This window comes from Chanos chanos, chromosome 3 (genome assembly GCF_902362185.1).
Source record: "Chanos chanos chromosome 3, fChaCha1.1, whole genome shotgun sequence".
NCBI classification, from domain to species: domain Eukaryota; kingdom Metazoa; phylum Chordata; class Actinopteri; order Gonorynchiformes; family Chanidae; genus Chanos; species Chanos chanos.
The window spans coordinates 33,047,752-33,066,833 of record NC_044497.1 but is presented as its reverse complement, the minus strand read 5'-3'; the positions used below and the strand labels follow the sequence as shown (position 1 = coordinate 33,066,833).

The 19,082-nt window shown below is 40.1% G+C and overlaps 1 protein-coding gene across 1 annotated transcript; it reads right to left on the bottom strand.

Moving 5' to 3' along the window:
* Positions 1-1,694: 1,694 nt before the first annotated feature.
* myt1a (myelin transcription factor 1a) lies at positions 1,695-16,918 on the bottom strand. The gene is made up of 23 exons (XM_030767430.1): positions 16,894-16,918; positions 11,992-12,083; positions 11,271-11,325; positions 10,760-10,790; positions 10,598-10,660; positions 9,985-10,238; positions 8,879-9,847; positions 8,471-8,605; positions 8,170-8,260; positions 7,924-8,046; positions 7,442-7,656; positions 7,064-7,272; positions 6,603-6,830; positions 6,106-6,260; positions 5,550-5,612; positions 4,705-4,773; positions 4,345-4,407; positions 4,103-4,183; positions 3,605-3,826; positions 3,174-3,265; positions 2,946-3,049; positions 2,212-2,355; positions 1,695-1,838 (listed from the first exon to the last, which is right to left on the bottom strand). The coding sequence occupies exons 1-23, from the start codon at positions 16,916-16,918 to the stop codon at positions 1,695-1,697; spliced, it is 3,627 nt and encodes a 1,208-aa protein (XP_030623290.1).
* Positions 16,919-19,082: the final 2,164 nt, after the last annotated feature.

Here is a 19,082-nt window from a genome sequence, read left to right as displayed (position 1 = left end):
TTCAAATATCCATATTAGTGTTTCGCTGACACCCATTCGAACTTTCAGTAAACCCACCAACGACATTAGGCAACACCGCAAGTTCAGACTGAGCCATTCCTTAGTTGTCCAGCAGGTGCCAGCCAATCCCTGAGAGGGAAACCGTTTCATAACAACTGTAGTTGTTCAGAATATTAATATTTGATTATGAAGAACAGCCATAACCACTCCTGACTTCTCGTACAAGGATAAAACCTGAAACTAGACTCATTAAATATTATTAGAAGCTACAGTCAATATAATAAGGGGATTTGCAAATACACAAAGAACAGGACCATACAATAGGATCATGATCTACAACTTCCATACAAGGCCACAGTAGTCTAATAATGAACAAGGGTAAATAACAAGACCTTACAGTGGATGTAGGCAATAGAATTCCCTTTTATTTGAATATCAACAGGTGGGCAAAGACTATCCATATGCAGCAATCACTAACACAGACATTTACAAAATAAATATGCAACAAGATCTCCATTTAATTTGTTCTTAAATATTAAATAAATAATAAATACTTAATATCTGTGCAACCCACTTCATTGTGGAGGGAGTCAAAATACTTTCATGGAAAACGGAACCCATTAAATAAAGGAAATCTTAAAAAAGAATATCAAAAGTTGTTAGTTACAAAATATTTGCACTTAAAAAAGAGATTATAAATCCCTGTCTTTAAAATAAATAGGAAGATATAAAACAATTTCCTGTTGATATTTTAAAATATTGCCTCCTTTTTCAGCACAGAGTATAACTGCTCTCTTTTCAGTGACTGACTATAAACTGCTTACATTATGAGCATTGTGTTGTGTCAAATAAATAAAATAAATAAGACATGAAAAAATAAATAAAAAAGGAACACCAGACATGAATAAATAATAAATTAAATTTACATCTCAAGACTCAATTTAAATAGTCACAGTCAAAGTCAATAATAGTCAATAATAAGAAGAATATGATAATGAAACTACAAACTATTTGTGGAAGTGCAATATCTATGCTTTTAAATACTATAAACATTACTAGATGGGTCTTGGACAAATTTACACCAAATATGGGACAATATCATCATATAGGATACAAGGGGAAGCAGTGCTGCATTCTAAGTACGTTTTGCACAGGGAGGTTAACAATTCATATACCCTTCCAACTGAAAATATCAAATACAAACACCCAAACACACACAAGCATACAAACTTGCAAACACACATACACACACTCACCCATACAATCTCATAGTTCATTGTCCTTGACAACCTCCATGCACTGAGGAAAGGAACAAAGGCAGATCAGTAAATAGGACAGATGACAATTGTTCTATAACACAATAACAATACTCCACAAATAACCCCAAAAGAGAAGAGTTCAGATGTGTCCATGTTAATCCAAGAGGCGAATGAACTGTTTTTGGGTCTCCTGTTTGTCAGTAAAACTGGGAAGCAGCATGATTGGATTTTGAATTTGGTCCTTTTTGTCATCTAAATTTCCACAGGGTCTTGTGCCACTCTGGTTGAGAGTGAAAACCTGAATGTCCTTTTACAGTATTTTTCAGTTTGTTGGTCTGTTAGTACGACCCACAGTGTCTCACCATTGCCTCTTTCTCTCTTTTCATCCATTCATTTTTACCCATGATTCTCTCATCTTCATCTGTGTTATCTTGTTCACACTTCAATGCCTTTCACAGCCTGGTTAATGGACTCCAGCAGAGCTCGATTCTCTGGGTTCTGATAGCACTCCTTGTTGGTAAACATTTGGGTCAGAGTGTCAACATATGTGTCGAAATTCTGCTCAGTGATTGGCTCCTGCTGTAATAACAATTTGGAAAATTTGAAATGATTAGCCCTCTGTATTTTTATTCAGATATTATTGTCCATATTTATGCAGAGCAATAGATGTGATGTGTGATTGTATGAGTTTGTGATTGTGAAGGTTTGTGTGTGTGTATGTGTGTGTGTGTGTGTGTTGGGGGGGTATTTATTTTCAACATGCACTTCATCTTTAGATTCACATAATAAACTGTTGTCAAAGTGATTAACCTGACCTCACTTCCAGTGCCCACATATGTGCTTGATATCACATCAGTGTTTTTGTGACCATAGGATTAAATGTCTTTGTGTTAATTTTAAGGATACTATGTGGACTGCACAATGTTAATAAAACGGTAAATAGGTGACTCACTATATGCGGGAGGCGGATGTTGGCCAGGCTGCGGATAAGAGCCTGGCTCAGTCCAGACAGCTCTATGAACAGTGCTTCATTCCTCTCCTCAATCAGCTTGTTCTCCTCCTCCATGTTCCTCAGGTTCTTCTCCATGGATGAGATCTGGAGCAAAGAGTCAAACCTCCTTCAGAAACCAGTCTAGTGCGTAGAGTCTAATCAAACTATTCATCTGAGCGGTGTCTAAAAAGTTCCCCCATGTTCCAAATTTCTTCACACATTTTTCTTACCCAAATTAAATGACTTTGGTAACAGACTCCACACGTCTGCTCTGCATAAGGCTCTCTTTTATTTGCCCAAATTTAAGATGACTTTGATAATAAATAACTCAGAATGCATGGGACATAAAGATTAACTTGAGACAGAGATAGATCAAAAGAAGCAGTCTGATTTTGATATTATAACTCAATAAGACTTATAAACTCTGTAGGAGCCTGAACTAAATTACATTTCAAATAGAGACTTTCCATTCAGAATGCAGTTTAGTGTAGGACTAAGTTTAATCCATATCTGAGAAATCAGCTTTGTATGTTCTATGGGTATGTACATAATATACCCATAGGAACATGAGGATGGAGTTGTTTAGACACTGTGAACTTAATAATCACTCATCTGTGTATGTAAATTGTTTAGACTCTGTGGACTTAGTACTAACTCAAGTGTATGTGTAGGCTGTTCAGACACTATGGTCTCACCTGTGTGTGTAGGTTGGCCATGTCTGCCTCCATCTCTGAGTTGGACTCATTAAGTTCACTAATCTCTTTGTTCAGTTGTTTTATATCTTCATCGTTGTCCAAGACTACAGACAGAGAGAAAAAATGTGAGTTATAACTGAACACTGGTAAATGGAAAAAACAGAAAAATCTGGTAACCTCATTGTGGTAGATAAACTAATTTGAGGTGTGATTTGTCCATGACCTTACCATCGCTTGCTCTGAATTTCTTGCTGATGTATTCGTCTCCTGGGAACCTCGCTCTTTTCTTATTAGCTGACGCTCTGGGACAGCCTGACAGACTGAACACAGAATGTGGGAGGAGGGAAGTTACAATTAGGGCATTGCGTCATTCCCCAGGATCCTTTAGAAAAGAATCACTGGATATCTGTCATAAATTAAGCCCTGCTGCCATGAAGTCAGCCAATAGTCTTTCCAAGTCTGTCCCAGTTTAGTTTATTACCTCATATCTCTAAAACCCTGCTTTAACACTACCAGTTATGCCTTGATCATGCACACCCTCAAGACTTATTCTGTTAGTCTTTTGCCTGCTTCTGTTGTAGGCCGCTAGCTCTGTTCCTCTAACCTTTGATTAGATTGGGCATTTGAACTTTGTACTTGGCCCCGATTCCCCGTCATACCTGCGATGGGTAAGGAAGCTTCCATTGGCATGACCAGAACCATCACAGCCTGGCGTGGGACAGGTAGGACCCTCGGTCTTAAACGCCTTCCAGGAGAAAGGTGTACCGTTCAGCATGCCCTCTTTCTGTCTGCGGGCTGCCAGGGGGCAACCATAGGCACTGCGGTGGGTGGCATACTTCCCACTAATGTGACCCAGGCTGTCACAACCTGGCACTGGACACCTGTTGAGGAGAACAAAAGCAAAGAAGATTGAGAAGAAAGACAGAGACAGAGAACTGAAGAGTTGATGGAGTAGGGAGAAATGGCGTAGGGAGTGAGCAAGTAACCACCAATAATTGTAGGATACGTTATACTGACAACAGCAGCATAAAACGGTAGAGATGGAAGGTGCATGTACACAGAGCATTGAGTGAGACAGCATTTGTGTGAGCTCAGCACCTACACACTCATCCTTTGACTCACAGTGAGTCAGGCTGGTGACACATAGCACTGCCTACCTTATGAGCTCTGAGTCCTCCTTGTCATCCTTGGTAGGGGTGGTTTTTATTCCTTTTTTGGCACGTGGGCATCCAGATAAACTGCCAAAGGTAATAATAAACATATACCATCATTAGCACAATATGTATATGGCAACTTATGGAATTAAGAAAGTCAAGACATCCAAGTTTTGATGCGGGCTGGAAAGTATAGGAATTGAAAGGTTCGGGTAAAGAAAGAGAATGATGTTAGTGTGGCACACCTTCTATGGGAGGCATAGTTTCCAGTAATATGACCTGATCCATCACAGCCAGGGGTGGGACATCTGCAGGTCAATGTGAGATACAAGTCAATATAAATACTTACAGTGAACTCAATAAACTGATGGTTAGGCTCAGCACTGAATATCATATTACAGCAACAAGCAGCAATTTGCATTGCGCTTTTTGACTTGATTTTACAACATTTTACAAAATAAGTGTAAGAAAAAAGAGAAGTGAGGCAAGGCAGTAGTGACAGTGTTAAGTGAACAGTTACACACTGTTGACCAATAGAGAACAGTGACAATAGTACACAGCACAGTGAAGACACCAATAAGAGAAAGAATAGAGCACAGACATACTTCAGTTCAGCAGTATGGGCAGCCATGAGGGTCCGAAGACTTTTATCAGCAAGAGGACACCCAGAGAGACTGAGCGAGTGAAGGAATTAAGGGGAAAAGTATTAAGAAAAAGAGAAAGGAAAGAATATTTAATACAGGATAGAAGTAAGAATAAAACCAACTTCCACCATCAATGATTGTGTGGCGTGTGTAATGCATTGGCAGGGGCCATTTTGTTGTAGTAATTTGGAATTTGTACACTAGAGGGCATATGTCACTGGTCAAGCCCATATAGTTACGTGCAGCTATACTGGAATTTATTTCTGTGAACCATCTCACCACCATCTAAATCGTATATATTATTCAATTTGACTTAGTTGCTACTGGGTTTATTTTATCTCAGTGAAATATTTTTTTCAGTCTGTTATAAATAATGCAGTAGGGCTTTAGATTGAGAAATGATAGGCTTGTATTTTCATCATAGGAAAATCACAGAACAGCAAAGTGGTACATAATTATTATTCTGAATTTGTTACATTCAAAAGTAGAGCATGCAACTGACAGCTAGATTACTGCTTCTGCAGAAAGAGAGAGAGTTCTAAATTCCATCTTACACTAGTTCACCAGAACGAAGATTTGCACCACTTTACTGCCTGGCAAATGTGGGGTTGTGACCAAAAACCAAAATTGTATTGTTTCAAGTTTTGCTTAAGTGCATATTTAGTGCACTTAAGCTGAAGATTTTGTAGTGCAGAGTGAGATAAGAGAAAGAAAAAATGTGTGCTATTAAAAACTGACCTAATTAGAAACCGAGTTAGTGTTAGTGTGATACTGTGAAATGTTGAACCCTGTGAGTAGGACCATACCTGCGGTGAGAGGCATAGTTCCCTGTTATGTGACCACTGCCATCACAACCTGGGGTGGGACATCTAAAGAGACAGAGGGAGAGAGAGAGAGAGAGAGAGAGAGAGAGAGAGAGAGAGAGCGAGAGACAGGATGAGTGTTTCAGAGAGAGAAAGACAAATGGGGAAGATGTCAGAAGGAAATGAAAGGTTATATCATTGTTTAATGTGTCTGTTAATTATGAAGGTCCTATTAATATAAGTGATTCTAATTATCACATTCGATAATTTATCTCAAAAGAGATTTTTTTAAGCTTGATTATCAATAAATAATTTTTATACACTGTCATATCATATTATACAGCTTGTTTATAATAATAATAATAATAATAATAATAATAATAATTCTTGATTGAGCAAAACTATTGTTACTATTTGTTGACTAAGGGAAAACTTAAGACTCCTCATGCCTGGTAATCTATGCCAAAACTCATCACAGTGTCTGCCGAAAAGAGAAGTCAAAATTTATTTGGTAATCAAAAAAATGTTAATATCTCCCATTGGGGATGTGAACACTTACAGCAAGACTTCTTTCTTGCATTCCTTGGATGGGAACTTGACTTTGAAACTTGATGTTGTGACTTCACCAGGGTATTTCCTGTCCTCTAGGCTCTCCTGTCCTGCATCCTCCTCCTCTCCATCTGAGGAAGCATAGGAGCGTGTGGTGTAGTCCGCCTGTGGGCGTAGTGCAGGATTGGATCAAATCAGTTTTGAAAATAAAATGAATATAGTGTATTTCCTATAGGACTGCAAAAAGGATAGCTTACATTTGAAAGTAGCGTCCATTTTGAATCGGCTAAAGTATGTTTTCTTATAACTGTCATTACTTTTCAAGTTCTTGTTGGGTATTTGTCATGTATTTGTATTTGTGTATTTGACATTTTGCCAATGCACTAGATCATCCATTTAGAAAATTCACCAATGTTCTCTGTACTATGCACTGACCCATAAAAACAGAGGGGGAATGTAAAGTGGCATACTGGGCTTTGAGAGAGAAGGGAATTTACAGATCAATACCTCCTCAGGCTCCTCCTCCTTCTGTCGGCTTGACTTGGTGTAGTCCAGAGGTCCTTCCCACTCTTCCTGTTTGTAGGCGTGGCTGGAGTTTGGTGAGGTGACTGTACCGTGTTGTTGTGATGAGGAAGAGGAGGAAGAAGAGGGGTCAGGTGACCTCACTCCATCTCTCTTGGATTTCTTCATACTGAGATCCAGAGTACCATTCTCATCCACTTCGATATCCATATCCTGGCAGATGTGAAAGAATGAATTGAAATGAAAATACAGCTATGCTCTGGGTTTTATTAATCTTGGCATCAGCGAGAATACGGATACATCTGTGTGGTCTTTTCAGTCAAAGGTGACTGACCCTAAGCAATATCTAAGGACAGAGGTTACATTTTGTATGGATATTGAGGTAAGTCACTCAGCCTAGCATTTTGTTCTATAAGTAGAAGGAGAGAGCTGACAGACAGGTCTACCTGGCTAGTTGGGTCCTGTTGTTTGGTGCTGAGATTCTCAGGCCTCTCCCAGCAGCGTGTGGACAGGTTAAGGATGGCAGTGGCTGCCATGTGAGCAGCCTCGGCATCGTGGGAATAGTCATATCCACTAGAGGTGGAAGAGGAGCTGCTCTTTGTGTAGCCTCCAGTCAGGCTGTGGCTGGGAGATGAGGCTTTGGGGAGTGGTTTTGCTGTGAAGACAACAATGAAGACAATCAGCCGCTGTACATTTATCATCTAACTATATACTGAAGCTATGTATCTGAATTCTAATCCACTACATCACCAACAAGTATATTCCGGCTTGTATAGTAAAGAGAGGTACAGCATTAATCCATGCAAGGAAGATGGAAAACTCACTTTTGAAGGCTTTGGGTGAAGTTTCGCTGGTGGGCAACTTTGGGGCAAGCATACGCTTGCCAAACACCTGTACGTCGAAGCTTGCATAGTCGAAAGATACCTTGGAGTACTTCTCTAGCTCTTTAGCTAGATTGGCACGTGGTGTAGCTGGCACCACATTGGGTCTGTAGGTACCATACTGAGGGATCTCCAGCTGTTTCACAAAACACATGGGCCTACACAGGAAGAAAGGCAGACAGAGTGGAGAATTAATTGAAAGACATGAAGTTAATAGTTAGTTAGTTAGAAATGGAGTGGATGAACGACAGTGAATGAAGAGCTGAGAAAGTTATGAGACACACAGGTAGAATCTGAAGCAGATACTGATAAGTGGGGAAGAATACTGAGAAGTAATACATCAGGGTGAGATGGAGTGGGACTGACAAGAGTGAATCCATATATTGGAGAGTTGCATGAAGACATTTCTGTGGATGTAGGCTCACCTGAGCACTCTGTCTGAGTGAGGGCCAACAGTTGACTGCTCGCTCACTGATGGCTGGGGCTGGGTCTGCTTCTCATGGCTCTTGGAGTGCTTCCCTGCCGCAGCGATTGGGCAACCAGAGAGACTGAGACACAAGAGATAAAAGGAAGGGTTACTCAAGATGAACATTTAAAGTAAGATTGTAAGTAGTTAGGTGATTTTGGTTCTCAAGTTTTGGGTTAACTGCTGGGAGGCTGTAGAACAGTACCTGCGATGGGTGTTGCGGTTGCTATTGACGTGACCCTGCCCTGTGCATCCAGGTGTTGGACATTTAAGAACGTTCTCATGCATGGCCAAGACTACAGATAGTGAGAGAGAGGGAGAGAGAGAGAGAGAGAGAGAGAGAGAGAGAGAGAGAGAAAAATTCTATAAGTGTTGTCGGGCATCTGTAGGGTCAAAGAACCCATTTGAATATGTGTGTCTCTGTGCATGTGTGTGTGATGTCTGAGATGTTTGTATGCACTTGCGTGTGTGTGTGTGTGTGTGTGTGTGTGTGTGAATGCACTCACTTTCAGGAGGGACCCTGTCCTTATGTGGGCAACCAGAGAGACTACGGTGGTGAGGATACAGCCCAGTCACATGACCTGTCCCATCGCACCCTGGGGTAGGACACTTAACCTCTTTCTTCTCTGATCTGGAACTCTCTGTATTTGAGTGAGGAGATAACATTCAGACAAACACACAACAAAGGGAGCAAGGTATCTTTTATATACAAAGCCTGCATAACATTATCTGTTTAGTTCTTTATGCAAACTTTTAATAGATCAGGTGAGTTGGACATTACTGCAGAAGTATATATAAACAAGGTTAGAAATGAATAGTATTTAACAGGAACACCATATTGTCCATCTGAGTCCCTGAACCTTTTATGATGTATTATAATATAACAGAAATCAGAGTATGAATGTTTCCTTTACCTTTGTTGTAGTATCCTCTGCGTGCTCCTGTGTCTGTGGTCTTGCTGCCCTTCTCATCTGGGCTGCAATAGTGTTGTTGTTCAGGAGAATGGCCTTCCTCAGATCCACGGCTTACCTGTTCTGCTTTCAGAGCAATAGCCTGTTCCAGCAATCCCAGGTTTCCCCGAGTCATGTCGTATGTCTCTGACTCATCCGTGACCTCAGATCTCTGAGATACACTGTCTACTTCCTCATCACCTGCTTCATCCACTTCTTCTTCCTCTTCCTCATCATCATCGTCCTCTTCTTCGTCCACCTCTTCATCAGAGCGTAGCTCAATGACCATGGTTGGTGAAGTTTTGTCAGAGGTGTGCTCTTGTTCTTCCTCCTCATCATCCTCTTCTTCATCTTCTCCCTCTTCCTCAGTCACAGGAGTGTCTGGTTTTCCATTGTTACATGCCATCACCTCAGATTCTGATTCCTGAGTGGGAATGCTGGTGGATGGGGTGGCGGGAGAAACAGCGGGCTCTCCTGTGATCTGTTCCTCTTCTTCATCGGCATCACCTTCGGCATCATCAATGTCCTTCTCTTCTTCAGCATCTTTGGCCTGGAGTTTGTGGAAGTCTCCACTGAAGTACTGGTGGTCTGAGTTGTTCTTCTGGCTGGAACATTGTGGGTCATCTTCTTCCATTTCATCTTCTTCGTCATCTTCTTCCTCCTCTACCTGTACTGGGTTGTTGTCAGTTTTTAACTGCTGAGTCATTCTATCCTCCTCTGTCATCTCCTCTTCTTCCTCCTCCTCCTCTTCCTCTCCAGTCTGAATCTCTGCAGCAACCTGTAGCCCCTCTGCACTCTCAGTCTCCATGGTAACTTGAATGGGTGTGGGGTCACTCTTGTCCTGGACTTCTTCAGTTGCATGCTCCGGTGTTGAAGTAGCAGAATGTGTGATCACAGGTTCCTTCTCCTCTGGATCTACAGGGGAGCATTCTTCTGAAGGGACAAAAAAGATTACAAACATTTTACATTTCAGCTTTGGTTTGCTTAAAATAAGGGCTAAGATACAAGGGGTTTTACACGCAAATGTAACAATGAGTAAACAATTACTTAACAATTAGCTTGCTCATCACCTGGCATTGGTTCTGATGGCTGTTCTTTCTCTTTAGGCTCCTCCTCTTTCTCAACTGCATCATCATCAGAGTCCACCCCTTCCTCTTTTGGCTCTGCCTCACTGCTTGCATCACTGTCTGCATTGAAACCATCATCCATAGCCAGCTTCAGGGGGTTGGACTTCTTCTTTGTGGCTGGCTGATTGTCTTCTGCCTCTGCCTCTGCCTCTGCCTCCTGAAGTTTCCTTTTCTTGGCCAGTGGACAACTCAGTGCACTGTTAAAAGCAAAGCAAACTGCGATGGGAATGTTGTTCAGAGCAAATCCATGGCTCTACTGACAATCATTCACGAGGTGTGTCCTCGCAGTACATCTTCAAATAAAATATTCCATGTCCGACATAAAGAAGTTGCAGTGGATCAACTTTCTGACTTCATGTTAACATACTCTACAAAATTCTATATCATAACAATATGATAACAATAATAATAATAATAATAATAATAATAATAGTAATAATTATTCTTCTGTTACATATAAGGAATAATTAGGTGTTACAAAATTCTTTAAAGAATGAAAAACATAAAACACAAAATCTGCCACCCAGTGCCTGACAGCAGATACATTTGTGTCTACCTTCTGTGTCGTGCATATTTCCCACTGACATGGCCCAGACCATCACATCCAGGAGTAGGGCAGCTGATTGAGGGACAGAAACGCAAAAAAGTTTTATCCATGTGATACCATTCTCTGAGCAAGAACCAACTGTGTTTTTATACTTGACATTAACTGTTTTACCTGTATTCTTGTCCAACCAGCTCAAGTGGAACTGAAAAAGAGAGCAAATGCAGTATCAATTATGCAGGCTCTGAAATAATCTCCTTGAACGGCAACAACATTTGTATGTTGGTAGCATCAGAGAAAAAGTCCATGTGCACCCTGTAGTTTGTTGAAATTGATTTAGATGTACCCTCCTACACTCCGATAAAATTTGATTGCATGTGGGTTACATGGTCAGCACTTGACTGTCCATGATACGTGTATTTTTACATATTAATAACAGCATTAATAACTTTGTTTTTGGTTTTTCTTTGTACATTTTAATATCACATGCACATTGTTCTTATATGACTAAAGCGTGTTTGATAAACAATTCTTGAATACACATTATGGAAGACCGATATCTCAGTATTTACCAAGAGAGTATTTACATTGTTCTTATGGTAAAATGATCCTGTGTGTGTGCGTGTGCGCGTGCGTGTGCGTGTATGTGTCTGTATGTGTCTGTGCGTGTTTGAACTATTCTCACCTCTGATGCCTTTGGAGCGTGTCCGTGTTCGTTTGTCTTCAGTGTTTTGACTCATCTGAAATGCAATGCAGTGAGATATTACATTGAGGAAGCTTCACTCCTTTGTCGCTTGCTTTCCTTCCCAGTCTTTCCTTCTCTTTCTCAGCACTTGAAACGTCCCTCTTTATTCGATGTATCATTTCTTTTCAAATCACGAGCATAAATGCATTCTGTAATTATATTTTGAAACCCAGACATGTAGAGATATAATCTGAGCTCAGCTCACATCCACGAGGGTGAGAATGTCTGGTGATTCCAGTCACTGAGCAGAGTGAAGTCTGGCTTCAGAAACCAGAGCCCTCCTCAATCACATTAAATGCTTTAAAAGAGCAGAATCAATGATAAACTTCAGATGAGTTGCTTTTTCATGCACCCCATGCTCTGCTGAGAAGGAAGGTGTCATGGCGGAGAGGAAGGAGCCTGAGGGAGGAGTAAAATCTCTAGAATAAAAACAGTTCAATATAAACTAAGCTTTTAAGAAGGTCACTTCATTTGTGAAGTTGGATCTCAAAGTGACAGGAAAGTGAAACTTGGAGTAGTAACACTAAATTGTAAAAGAGAGCTAGGAGGAGAGCTTTAAAAACAAAGCTTTAGAGTGTTACCAGTATAAATGAGACTGACTCAACACCATCCAGTATCTGTCCTTGAGTATGCATATACACACACTTTCACAGTTTCTTACTTTGATTCTCTTGCTCCTCTTGCTCTCACAGCTGCTGACTCGGTCCCCTCTAGTCCACCTTTGGTTCAGCAGCTGCCCTCTGAACTCATTTTCTGTTGGAGGAAAGGGACTTACATCAGCAATGTTAACACAGACTCATTTAGGACTAAAACAAGTTTGGTAACCAAGTGAAAACAAAATGTCAGATTGACAGCAGTTACTGACAACGAAGATAGAATGCACATAATATCTAGAACATGCACATTGATTATACACTTATTTGCAATATTAACCTGTGGATATACCTGCTAATAATTCTAGATGGAATGCTGTATGTTTTGGAACAGTGAATTTGAATATGGCACTTATTTGTCCAATATAATTTCTTATTTTTTGAGTCATAATTGCATACTTAAAAGAGCTGTTGTCATCATACACCTTATACGGAGGTCAACTTCTTTGGAATGACTATGCACAATTCGTAGGACTGAGTGATCTGCTGACAAGGAGATAGGATATTGGTCCCTAGGGATGAAGTCATTCAGTGATTTTCCGGGTAGTAAATCATCGTTTGACAGTGTCGGCGTGCCCTCATCGCTCTGGTGTTGATTATACGTCCTGAATGAGGAGAGAAGCTCTCGCGACCCAGCTGTTTCATCCGGGACTTATTACATGTCCTCTGATTTCGTATCAAGTGACACCTGGTGCTCTATTGCTTTACGCTCACAACACGGGCGTGGGAGAGTTCCCCAGAGAAAAGTAGCAATTGCCACTCAACGCACTTATGCTGCTTTCCAGGGTAGCTCGGAATCAAACGCGGAAGAAATTACAAAACTGCGCTGAATGCCGTACAGCTATAACAACCGTTGCTACCTTTCATATGTTCGAAGCATTTTTGCGTGCCGCGGTATCCGTAAAAGTGTGAAAAAATTGGCGAGCAACGTAATGCGGGATGTTGAATGGCGGTGAATATATATTTCCCCCTCAAATAATTTAATTCCAATAATATGGTGAGTGTATTTTTAATTGGTCCTCTAGCGATTACAACTGGCACACCGAGAATGCAGGTGTCTGTGTAAGAGCATTACACAACAGCTTTTCTTTTGTTTCTCGTGCCCTTAACTTGGATGGAACGTAACGACGCTGTGTAAGTACTCTCTTTGAGCAGCACCACGCCTTTTGTACAACTGCCATCAACCAAGCTGGGAGAGCCCCTTCACCACGACAAGACCCAGAATGGGGGTGGGTACCTTGAAGTGCTACAGTCTTGACATGCCCTTTTTTTAATGCGGAGCCTACTCTGTTCTCATCAGTTCGGAAGTGGCTGACAATATTGTGGAGCGTGGGCTCCTTACGCAGAACTGGTGTCTATCGAATCTCCCTCTATCGTGAAATACATATTCGAAACTGATATATTCGAACTACATAGCAATCCTATACCTACGTGGACTAAATGCAAACTGGCAAAAGAAGTGAATTCTGTAACGCTTAGGCCTCGGCAACATTTAACAGTTCCGACACCAGAGGTAGTGAACGAAACTAAACGTAAACATCAAAACTGCTCAAGACAAATCAGAGTAACATCCAGTTATTGCAATAAAAGAATTAAATAGTTGCTATGAAATGCACTGAAAGTATACGACACACACAGACTACTTATGATTACGCTGTGTTTCTCACGGATAGCTATACATGAAGCACACAATACTAAAGCAATTGAACAACAACAGTTTGGTAGAGCGCCATAATACATGTCTCTCTGGTGCCTTTTTCCATCCCTCACGAGCCAGAAAAAGCAGAGTACAAAAAAGTCATCTCTCAGCGCCAACTATGATTATGCTACATATAAATAAGGTTTCAAAATACTGCTATCCAATGTATTAGTACATTGAACTTCACCACGAAGTCCGTCGTTGTCGCAGCCATTTTTTGTTTATATCCAGTAGGTCGTGCACATACTGGAAATAAAATATAAGTCATCACGCTTTTGACAAGAAAAATTAGGAAAAAAACATAGACACCATGAATAGCTCAGTTATTAACGGTAATCTGTGACATTATCAAAACATTTAATATCACTGCGAGGCACGTTTAATTGAAACTGCACTCTACTTAAATATCACTTTTGTAGAATCATAAAAATATGAATAATTAACACATATTTTCTCAAACGAGAGAGACTGTAATCAACACAAAATGTTAGACATCACAAGACTGCTTCTTTAAGAGATTACAACCCAGCGTCCATTACGCGATACTAACCAAAAGCAACGGATGCTAGGGAAAAGTGAGCTTTGCGGTAGAAAAATTGACTTCAGCACACCCTGTTAAATCTACATGAACGTTAAAACATGTCTTCTATGGTTTCCGTACGTAAATACCATATGCAAACGTCTCTCGCTGACAGCGTATTTTCAGAAAAAATGCAAGCGGCCTCTTGGTCTTTGTAGCTGTAACTTCTGTGTTCAGCACCTCGCCGTCAGCCCGTGTACAGTCTCATTGACCGTCAGAAACCTCAAATATTACGACCAGAAAGAGTCCACAGCGTCTTCATGATATTAACCCCGTGTTATACGTATATCTGGAATTTGGAAGATACCTCTAAATTAGAAAAAATACGGCTCATTTTGCGCTGTAGATGACAATAATATTAACTTACCTTTCGTTCATGGGCCCATTGTTCACCCCTCCTCTCCAGTACGCTGTGACATCATCATAGTAAAATGTACAACATAGATGGGCTGGGCTTCGGGTCCCCCTACCCATCAATCGTCTCTCACACGCATACACAGTATGGTTGTATCTGTGTATGTTTAGCCACTGTGTTTACACAGCGCGGTAAAGAATGTTTAATAATTAAAATAATGAATGTCTCTCCTTCAAGGAACTTTCAGAACAACAGTTCTCCATCCTAACCCCTACGAATTTTTACTAACTCTGGCACTACTGCTGAAACATTTTCCAGTTTTAAACTGTGTCATATCGTCAAATCCAGCTTTAACGTTGTAAACTTGTAAATTGTAAACAATGTCGCGATATGAACTGATGCTGGGAATGAAGGCATTCTTAACTGAAACCACAGGTTAGCATATGAAAATGTTTCTGTGTAATGATAGGACTTGAAAGTTCAGCACCCGAGACAGCGCAATTACTGATTTCAGTACCATGGACAGTAGCATTATGTGCCACAGCTACATTACATTGCTGAGTTATTGCTTCCATTATGAATGTGTAAGACTCGTTATTTGTCAGACAGTTAAACAATCAGTCGTGGCTACTTGCAAAGAGGTTAAATTGGAAATCTGATCGTCTTTTCACACTTAATTTGCCTGTCGATAATCACACAACTTCGATAATCACACATCACCATTTGTATAGTAATCTCGATGGAACATTGTAGCATCTCTGTATATTATTATTGCCTTGTACATGTATTGTTTAATGACTTGCATTCTAATGTCATGAAATGTTGTATTTTGTCTTCATTTGATAATAGGCCTACAAGACAAGAACGGTGATTCATTTGTCTGTAATGCCTCTTACAAGAACACCATGAATAATTATCAGAGTTTTTAGCATAACTATTTTAGGGCTATAAATACAACTGCTCGGAATTCGTCCATATGATACTGCGCCAATGAATGATTACAGCAATGATTAAATCACTATTGATTAGGAGTTTTGTAATAGCCTACACTCAGCGAAAAAAATCACACATTATGAAGAATGTCACATGTGCAAGTACAAGAGCCACGTAAAACCCTAAAAAAAACATGAGCTACGAAATTCTGAATGAACCATTAAATTATTATTCAGAACAGACTTCACTTGAAGTGTATGGAAATATATGACAATGTATGCGTAACATCCATATAAACGTCGGCAAAAACAAACAAATAAGTAACTTAAAATAGACTTCTAGGTTAACAAAACTCACGAGCAACGTAGGCCTATTACTTTTGTTGTCGAAGCGAACTCTGAAAGAGTTTTTGCATATTTAATGAGACGGAATTTCTTCGGTTACCAGCTGGAACTTTGTTAGCCCGTGTCACATCTTAAACCTCACTACAGATGGACAGCCTTGCCGCACTCGCATACAATTAACGCTCCGGTCTGTTCCGCTGGGCTGGCCTATGGGTATAAATATTACATACTGTGCCAGCTGAACGAGTGAGACGACGGCAGCCCAGCACCCCGGAATCCCCCCACAGACAGATGGACCAATCTAGCAGAGTCCCTCCTCCACACGCACGCACGCACGCACACACACACACACACACACACACACAAACTTTTAATGCGCCCGTGGCCTGACGTCCAAGCAGAGTTTGGAACACAAATCCCCTGGGAAACAAAAGTTGCCTTTGTCTACAAACTGTCTGGACGGGATTTGAGATTTTGAGAGTTTTAGCAGGACAAAGACATGAGCCACAGAATTAACAGAGAAGTTCCTTTCTGTCTAACGTCCAAAAAAAGCTGTAGGTTACTTTCTGTAAGATTTTAAAACTTTGAAAAGTAACTTTTAAGTAACATACGCTGTCAAAAAGTAACAGTATAACTCTTACATGGGGCGCACTTAAATAACATCAATACACACAAAATGAGAAGAAACAGCTTGAAACAGACTTCTCTATAAAATTACACTTATCGTTTTAGTATAAACGCATTTGCCGCGACCAGCAAAATCAAACTGACTCATCAGTGCCAACATTACTATTAAGACTTAGAGTCGTGAATGAAACAGACGTGTGAATTTACTCTAGAACGCCTGAGAAAGCTGCTGTTTTTATGAATTCTCGCTCAAATCGGTTAGGCTGGATAATCGTTATCGCAACAAAACGTTACCGCTGTCTAAAGCAGTCTAAAACAGCCAGTCATAAACAAAACTACAACGTCAAAGGAGAGCGAAAGTTTGATACTTACCGAGAAAAGTTTTACAAAGCTTCATCTTTGCGGTGTTCCTCTCTTCCACACACCGCTTTCAAACTTACTTCATAACAGAGAAAGTTACAAGAGTAAAAACTTAGGAGAAGGGCGGGGTTGCCACCGCGCTCTGCTTTGCACCAATCAGACCATGTCTGGATAGATATTCTCTCTGAAACAAGCCTATCAGAACACTTCACACTGCTAGCGTTACAAAACAATGCCTATTGAAAATGAAAACAAAAGGTTGGTAGTGTCGCCTGTAAGTCATATGGCAAACCCAGCCACTTCCTTTTTCTCTCATCACAGCTCTTATCAATAGCCCAGACAGGCTTAGGCACAGAAATACATTCTCTGGAAAGGATCTCAGACCTAAAGCAAAACACCATTACTAACACAGACAAAATTTCATGTTCCCTAGTTCACTAAAAACTAAAGTTTTTTTTTATAAATATGTCAAAATATTAAGTACCAGTAACACAACATTACCTCTACTACTAGTACTGCTGTTCTTACTTCTAGTACCAGTTGTATCATCACTCCTAATAATAATGACCATTCATGATAATAATGATAAAATATTTATTAAAATATTTGCTTTGGTAGTGCTGATGTCTTTTCAAACTTGTTACCCTTCACTGGGCTGACTGGGCCTCACTCTATCATTCAGTTAATCAATCAATCAACTGATCAATCAATGAACCTTCCGTTCACAGCATGCTTAAGAGTAAGTCACTCTCTCTTTCTCACCCAACACTCGGATTGCATTCTTTCTGGCTAGCTACTCTCTCCCCCCCCCCCCCCTTCCCTCTCCCTGTCTCTCACTGACTGCTGGCCTGCTTCTCAGTGCACTTCAGAGGGAAGCATATGTGGAGAGCTAAAGCAGTACTCTTGTCCCCTGCACAGGAGCTAAGTCTGAGCCTCCTGATGACAGATGGCCCTCCTGATAATGATGCCGGGGTGCCCTGTCCCACTGTTGCCATGGTGAATGAAGAGGGGGGGCTAAGCGATGTATAGAAGGGGGCAAAGACTGCTTATTAAAGCATCCACACTGAGTGAACTCTTGGTCTGGAGAGAGTGAGCCAGCCTTTTCAAAAGATGAATTTAAAAGAGAATTTTAAAAAAAGTTTCAGACTGTGCACAGCCTCAGCAGTATTACACATTACAGAATCTTTGTGAAGATTTAGCTGGAGTTGCTGATACAGGCCTCTTTAAAATGTGTTACAAATCCATTTTGCTCAAAGTACATGTTCACACAGTTTAAGTGTGTCTGAGATTAAAAAACTGGCATAACATTGTCTTTTACTCTTCTGCTCCTTACAGCTCCAAAAGTTTCAAATTTGCCAGAACACTTTTGCGGTTTTAAATTTTATATTTTTGAAGTTCTAAATTTGCAATTTAGTGGGCTTTTTTTTTCTTCAGATAAATCTTTTATTGAATCATCGGCTAGACCCCCGCCTAAAAATTTAGAACAGAATATAATATGCAATCAGTTCCTTTCTAATAGTGATCAAACTGCTATAGCCTACCACAAAATAAAATAAAAAAACAAAGCAAAACAAAAGACTTCAGTTCATTTTTAAAATCCTGTGAAGCAAATACTGAACCCCAGAATCATAAGTCCAGTTGTAATGCAGAAAGCCAAACATATAGTGAAAAATAGTACTCAGAGAAAAAACAGAACAAGCTCATTTTGCTTTTTATGTTGTGTATTAGAACACATCAACATTACAAGCAAAACTCAATGGTTCATTCCTGTGTATGTGACCAAGGGTTGAGGGATAAAGGAATGGTTAAGCAGTTATTATTTCATGCAGTAGTTCATAATCACTCTTTTTTTTATTGTGTAGAAGTGATTATGTTTTCTTCAAACAGTTTTACAGTTAGTTTTTTTCTGTAATTCTAAAGGTTAACAAGTAATTTTCTAAATCTTATTGTAAACATATTGTTAAAAAAAAAAACTTTTTTTTTCAATGAAGCCAGTTGAAACACAACTGAGGAACAATGTCATCAACCTAAATAATAAACAGTCAAATTTTTAGAAACATTTCAATCCTTTGGAAAAAATCTGAATGTTAAAACATCACTTATAGACATTTTATATGTTAAAGTGCCATAACATGCTGAATTATGCAGAGTGGACCAGTTGTTACACAATCTGTAGAAGTGCCAACTACACTCTTAGAAAT